The 7,835-nt window shown below is 35.9% G+C and overlaps 2 protein-coding genes across 2 annotated transcripts; both read left to right on the top strand.

The window, feature by feature from the left end:
• The first annotated feature begins 517 nt into the window (after positions 1-517).
• On the top strand, positions 518-2,501 carry cd93 (CD93 molecule). Its single transcript, XM_077238485.1, has one exon. The coding sequence runs from the start codon at positions 711-713 to the stop codon at positions 2,358-2,360; it is 1,650 nt and encodes a 549-aa protein (XP_077094600.1). The 5' UTR covers positions 518-710; the 3' UTR covers positions 2,361-2,501.
• A 3,097-nt stretch (positions 2,502-5,598) lies between these two features.
• Positions 5,599-7,573, top strand: LOC143746584 (thrombomodulin-like). Its single transcript, XM_077238494.1, has one exon. It carries the CDS (start codon positions 5,599-5,601, stop codon positions 6,640-6,642), a length of 1,044 nt encoding a protein of 347 aa, XP_077094609.1. The 3' UTR covers positions 6,643-7,573.
• The last annotated feature ends 262 nt before the right edge of the window (positions 7,574-7,835 follow it).

Below are 7,835 nucleotides of genomic sequence, written 5' to 3'. Positions count from 1 at the left end.
ATAAAGTGCTACTGTAATTCATTAAAAATATATGCAATAGAATTATATTGGGGGAAGATTAGATAATGACAACACAATACACAACTTGTTTTCTCTTTTTGATAACTTTCATTTGTGAATTATGATTAATGAAAATAAATGAATTTTGGCAGGTTTCATCTACTCTCCCAGTTTTTTTTTTTCGGCACAGTTGTCCGATTATTATTGTATAATAATTATTATTATTATTATTATTATCTTGATGACACAAGAACATCAAGATTTGTTTGATACTTGACAACCACAACGTGCACTTATTAGGCTACTCATGGTAAACTAAATTATGCATATGCTATGTTATTTCTTAATAGTGTGAATGTGATTCTTCATTAGGAACTTTAGAAACTATGACAGCATGAAACATGGATATAAGTCTAAATCTAAAATTGGACTGGTGTCACGTTGTTGAACTGCCATAGGCTGATACATCTGGGAAAGTAGTCAAAACAATAAGCAGCCTGGTCAGTGGTCAGTTGTTTCTTGTTGGCGTCAGGAACTCGCCCTGAGAAGACACAAATGAAAGATTGTTTCCGTTGTAGGTTATTCACTAAACAGGATGCATTAGTTTGAGTCTTGGGGTGCCTATGAATAACTCTTTCTCCATTCTCTGAGATGAACTGAATATTTCTCCTCAAAGCGAGAAGTATTTAACCATTAATGATAGTGGCGGGATGATGCGTGTACTGATTCTGATGTTGTCCTTTTTTGTCGCTGACGGAACTGACCGGGTAATCCCAACCTGCACAGCCGAGGCTTGCTTCACATTGCATTTGAAAGAAAAGGATTTTGAAAAAGCTTCTGAAAACTGTGTCAATAATGGTGGCAATTTGGTTACTATGAGAAATGACAATGAATTTCAGAGCGTTAAATCGGCTCTTCTAGTAGCAGAAGACAGGATACTTAACTCTAAACTTTGGATCGGACTTGAGTTGCTAAAAGGACGCTGCACTGATTTCACTGAGGAGTTGCACGGCTTCAGGTGGACGTCAGAACCAAAAGAGTCCAAATATTCCAAATGGAAAAAGAAACCTTTGAGCACGTGCACGGAAAAAAGATGCGTGTCGATTTCGCAAGCTGATGATTTCAAGTGGACAGATGGCTCATGTAAAGAAAGTGCATTTTATATATGTAAATTTCTTTCCAAAGGCATGTGCAAACCTATAGTGATAGAAAAACCAGGTGATGTCAAGTACAATCTTCCGTTCTTACACAAACCCCAAACTCAAAGTGAAAAGTTGGCGATGTTACCACACGGGACATGGTCTGAAATACTGTGCGGCCGGTCGAAAGATGCAGAATCCTTTGTCTCAGTTTGTAACAACAAAGATGGAATTTTTGGCTGGACAAATTCAGAGCGTTTTTGCGTTCGAGAGAAAAGAAGTTGTGGACATAAAAACGGAGGCTGTGATCACCTTTGTTCAGAGACTGCTGGAGCAAGGGTTCGTTGTGAATGTCGTGACGGTTATTATCTGATGGATGATCAAGTTAGTTGTGCTCCCAAAAACACCTGCGAAAATTCACCTTGCAAATCAAAGTGTATTTCGACAGCTGCTGGATTTTCATGCGCATGCGCGGATGGATCTCAGCTGTCTGAAGACAACATCAGCTGCGTTGATATCGATGAATGTCATCAGGGTGTCTGCGGTGAACACGGGTGTCACAACACCCTGGGAAGCTTTCTTTGTGAGTGTAACCCAGGTTTCAGGCTTTTTGCTGGCAAATGTGAAGACGTGGACGAGTGCACCGAATCAAGGTGTCAGCAGGGCTGTCTCAATTCGCAGGGTTCATTCTCTTGTTACTGCCACGCAGGTTACGTTTCATTATCAGACGATAGAGGGATATGTACAGATATAGATGAATGTCTTGGTAAACCATGTGAAGACATCTGCATCAATACTATAGGTAGTTTCAAATGTTCATGCAGTGAAAATTTCATTTTGGCTAAAAATGGCATCAGCTGCATCCAGGATTCCACTGAGAAACCACACAACACTCCATCTCCAGATCATAGAGAAGAGTTCATAACTAAATTGAGTCATTTACCTGTCAGTTTTGAGTCGACAACAATCAACCCCCCTCCACTTAACAAGACAAACGCTAAAGCGGACACCACTAAACGCAGAGAAAGTTTCCTCGGTAGTTCTTGGATATTGGTGTGCGTCTTAGCTTCAGTTATTGCATTGGTTGCAATCATTGTGGTCATATCTGTCGTTTTATGGAAACTTTCAAAAAAAGCCACTTTGAAAAATACCACCGCTGACAACTACTGCTGGGTTTCATCTGGATTGGACAAAGAACGGAAAAAAGCAACATTCAACTGAATAATTCAATGTAACTATTCCAAGTGTGCATACTTATTTTCTGTCAGGATCATATTTAACAGAGATACAATGTTATCTAGAAGGATTTGAAACAAATGCCTGTTTTCTCATTAGCAATGTTTGTTTCAAAGTTCAGAACTTTTATATTATGATACTCATATGTTATGCTGTCCTCTGTGGGCACCAGGCCTCCGTTGTTTAAAAAAATGAAAATTACAGGCTAAAAGGAAAGGGATTTTTTTTCATTCACTAATCAATTTTTTAGTTCAGGATTGTTTTTAACCAAACTTAGTATAAAGGTGATTCTCAACTATGAAACAAATAACGGAATTAATTGATATACCATTTTGCTTTATACAATATGGGTAAAATGCCCATAAATGGGTAGTCCCATTCAATAATTTATCTATACACTATATCTGATTTGCATATTAATGTATTCTTGGGGCAACATGTAATGAAAACAGGAGTCTAATAATGGGAGAAATAATTGGCAACATTTTCATAATATTTAATATTTCATATGAATATTTATATATAATTTCTTTCCCTATTCACTTGGTGTGTCTCCCAGAATGCCTGATAAACATGCTTTAAATCCTGGTGTCCTCTACAGACGACATGTATGAAATCAATGCACTGTTTTGTAACAGAAAGTCGTATTTTGATTAGAAACCACATAACATTTCCCTGAGATGTTGATTTATGATAAACAATTTGAAAATTAGTCAGATTTAAATGATAATGACAAAATATTATCATTTGTCCAAACGAGTGCTTAATTTGATGTCAATCATTTTTAAAGACCAAGGAGAAGTTGTTGTTATTTTGAAACCTCCAAATATTTGGTATCTCTGAAAGGCCCTGAATGTGCTCGACATCCAGACTGTGACATTTTTCAGATTTCAGAATTATCATATTTTTTCCCCTTCTATATGTTGGATAAAAAATCTAGCATAATAAAAGCACACAGGATACTTTGAGGCAAGGGTCAATAATGAGGGTATACTTTATCGAATGGTTAAACTCTTTTTCAGGGTGTTTTTCTGTCAGGGAGGGGCAAGTTATATATGATGTCAACTTTTGTTTAACCATTTACCTTATTAAATAGTTTCTGTCTTTTACCTGTTTTCTGTTTTATTGTTTTGTTTGTTTATTGACTTCTTGCTGTAAAGCCTATAAAATAATATTTAATTGTACAGGACCCATTGTGATACAATTTGAACATGTTGTCACAAAAGGGCAATGTTTTTTCAGTGAATCTTTCTTTCTGGCAATGGAATAACAATGGATTAATCTTTTATAGCCAAGAATGTATGGTATAAACATATAGAGAAATTGATGAAATTAATTTTCAAACAATAAACCTATCCCAAGCCTTAGACCTGTTTACAAACACCACTAAATGTAAATATATAAAGACTTTGTTGTTGTTGTTGTTGTTTTAAGTACACGATGTGTAGCTATTGTTGTAAAAAAAAATGTCTGGTAGAACAAATAAAGCTACATCTAACTGTTTTCAGTGATCTTAAAATGTGTTCTTCGACAGAGCTACCCTAACATAAAATAAGTATACTTCGTTAATTTTATTAAGTAAAGTTTAAGTATATTTTTAATTTTATGTAGTAGGCTAAGTATAGGCTACTAAGATCAATAAAATAGTAGTATACTTGTAAGTGTAAAATTTAAATGCTACATGGGACTAATTTTTAGCATAAAAGTATATTTTTAAGCATACTTGAAGTGAAACAGTAGTACACTTTGAGTCCACTACTACTATACTATAAGTGAACGTATATCCTACTGATAGTTTTCTAGTCAAATACTTGTAGCACATTTCTTTAAATTATCAAAGTCCATTTTGAAGTATACTCTCAGTAGTCTAGTTAGTTTTATACTGGAAGTACTTGTAAGTTGTCTTTAAGTGAACATAACATCATACCTGTAGTTCACTATTTATATATTTTTTTTTGCACTTTAAGAAGATACTTTATTAGTTTTAAAATGATTGAATATAGGCACCTTTGACTGTATACCTGAAATCTTTCTATTTTAAAAACAGTTTATTCTAGTTGGTACTGGTGTGTTTAATGTAAAAAATGATCGTGATTTTAACGGTAAAAGACTGTAAAAATGCTACAGTGAAAAACAATTAATTGGTTAACAGAAAGTTTCCTTACTATAAATAACTGTGATATATATAATGGTACATTTAATGTAATTTTACTGTAAAATACCGTTAAATTTACAGTTTTTGGAAGTGAAAAAGAACAAGTCATTGTATAATTTACAGTGAAAAAATGTAAATTGACATTCCCACAATTCCCTTCGTGACACTTCACATTTAATGTATTTTTTTTAAATAACTGTTTCTTCATAATTTTCTTAGTTTTTTTCTAATCAGTTATGTACATTAGGGTTTTATGTTACATATAATGTTGTTAAATTAATGCTTATGCATTTTTAAAATTTCAACATGTTACCATGAGGGTGTTTAATGTTTGTGTGAATCAGACTGTGCAGCTTCAATATATTAGAATTAACTTTCATGTGGATGAGCTGCTTATGATGAGCTTTGATTGAACATTTGACTCATTAATGCTGTGATTGTTGGCTGTTAGTGTATTACAATGGAACAAAACAGATATTAATACAATAAAAGATCAGTAAATTAACATTATATCAGATAATGAAATTCGGTTTATTGCTGTAAAATGATATGCTTACAAGTCTGTAAAAAAACTAAAATCTTGCTACCGTATTTTTAACAGGAAAACTGGTAACCACAGCTGCCAGTTTTTCCCCGTAAATTTAACGGATTTTTTATACAGTGTGGCGTTGAAACTAAAATGGCCCTTCAGGAACAGAATTGAATAGCCCTGCTACTTTTTTAATTAAATGTTTTCGAAAGAGCAGGCTAATTGAAGAAGTAAGTCAGCGAATGATTGACTAAATAAATGAATGAATCGTTAACTGAAAATTCTCGTAGGACCAGAATTATTCATGTGTAATTTTTAAGGTCATTGCCATTGCATTGGTGCATTTCTCGGAGCGTGCGTGGCCTATGCGTCACGTTGATCGGCTCCCTCAGGCGGGGTTTCCTTCCTATGTTTACCTTTAGGCCTATCTCTATAATGGGTTTTCTGAAGTTAGGGATATTCAATGTTTTTAAAGCCATATAGACTATCCTCACGCAGCTCAAGTTGCCGTGTAGCCTACCTCTTGAAATCAAGATAGGATGGATTCTTATGGACAAACGATTTTGATTTTCATCGTGTTAATTTCGTTTTTTGCTGGATTGGGGCATAGTTGTGCTTGCTCAAGTAATCTAAAACATTGTGCAAACATTTACCAAATACCAGCGGACTTTCAAACGGCTCAAGAGAATTGCAGAGAACGGGGCGGTCAATTATCTATCCAACCGAATGCTGATAAAGTTTTCGGCTTTCTTCTTGATAACGTGATCGGACACTTTTGGATAGGACAACATTTTCCAATGGATACGTGCTCAAGTAATACGAGTGCATTACACGAAAGAGAAATGACCACGGATTTGACGAACTTGGAGAGCGCAGAAACGGCGTGCGTTCCTCTCTGCTTGTCTGTCTCCAGCGGCATAAGATTGACTGTGAAACCATGCGCAGAAAAACTGGATGGATTTCTGTGTGAGGGCCCTCAGGGGGATCTCTGCAAAGGGAGTGTGGTCGTCCTGGATGATGCGCGATGTATGTATGCACCCTGTGAACATAAATGTATTCCTATGGGGACCGGATACAGGTGTTCGTGTCTGGAGCGATTCCGTCCTAATGCACTGGATCCACGCCGCTGTGACTTCTATTGCCCAACAAAAGTTTGTGAAGCGCTATGTATGAGAAGCGGGGCGGCGTGTTGGTGTCCGGATGGCTTTGTTAAAAGCGAACAAACCTGCGAAGATATAGATGAATGTGAATCAAATCATGGCTGCGCTCACGTGTGTATAAATACGATAGGAGGTTATAGATGTGATTGCTATCAGCCCTTTATCCTCGTTAATGGAAGTGAATGCGTTCTCGATCTTAGGATAGACCTATTTAATGGTCAAGTAATCGCAACACCGTCCCCTAATTATATAGCACGAGGGGGCCTGTCGACCCCAGGAGAATATGTTGGGCTGATAATATTCCTAGTAGTGTCTGCTTTTGCTCTATTAGTACTTGTGCGTTATTTGCGAGGTCGTAAAGCAACTGTACAGGAATGCAATCCACCAGATTATGACGAGGTTCAAGGAAGTGTATCAAAGTGAATGATAACTGATACATAACCGTGTTTTTTTTTTTTTTTTCAAAAGTTGATAGTATGTCTCTATACGTCAAGTAATCATCTTTTTGGCTCACGTTCTCTGAAGGATTGAACTTTTGTGTCCCTATCTAAAATAAAAATGTTATGTTAAAAAATATATTTCAAAATGTGTTGAAGCTTTAAAATTGTTCTTGAAAAATGTGTTTTTCTGGCTGTAATGCTTTAAAAGATTCTAATAGGAAAATTATGCATTAAAATTATTAACTCAGCAGTCTTAGCATGCCATAAAGACCATGTGGAAAGTAGGCCAGCACATGACACTCTGGTGCTGCTTCGTCTTCATACGGGTTTGAGGAATCCGATCTTCAAGCTAAAGGAACTGGATTAAATATTTGAATGCTACTGATCCACAATCGGATTTCTAACTTGTGATGCAGCCTGGATCATAATCATACACTGTGTCCGTTCGTTGCCAGAGGAGAATATGCTCCCGACTGAGCCTGATTTCTCCCAAGGTTTTTCTCTCCATTCTGGAGATTTGGGATCTCCAACCCTGGATTTGGGTTCCTTGAACTGTGACCTCTGGCTTGCTTAGTTGGGGATGCTTAATATGCTTAACAATATTATTGATCTGACTGTACTGACAATATTGGATGAGAACTGAACTGAGCTGGGTGATGACATCACTGTTTTCTACAAAACTGCTTTATAGATGAAATTAACTGACTTAATAATTGATTATATTTACAATGGAACTGAATCAACACTGAACTGACTTCAGCTGAACAATGACACTATTTTCTTTTAGAGCTGCTGTACAGCCGAAATGATCTCTGTTTGCGTCATTGAATAATTGTCCTGTTATTACTGTAAATATTCTTTGAAAGAATCTGTGTAAAGCATTATATAAATAAAGGTCACTTGACTTGACTAAAGTTTTTCTGTGCAGGAAGTTGGGAAATACTGTACATGTTTTTTTCTGTTATTGTAATTTTCAAAAGTTGCTTTTGATGTTTAAAATGATAATGCCTCTATAAGTATATTATTGCATCACAGATGCACTTTGATAAGACGTAATTTGCATAACAAACAAATAAATGCAGCTTAATATTCTTTTAGCCCTTCGATCTTTATAATATCTGAATTCCTTCAGACTAAACTTTCATCTGAGTCATGCATTCAGTGGTCAAGCTTTGT

Source organism: Siphateles boraxobius, unplaced genomic scaffold, assembly GCF_051911475.1.
Source record: "Siphateles boraxobius isolate OS27281-9 unplaced genomic scaffold, OSU_SipBor_1 22, whole genome shotgun sequence".
Classification (NCBI taxonomy): Eukaryota; Metazoa; Chordata; class Actinopteri; order Cypriniformes; family Leuciscidae; genus Siphateles; species Siphateles boraxobius.
This window is presented reverse-complemented; position numbering and strand designations above follow the sequence as displayed.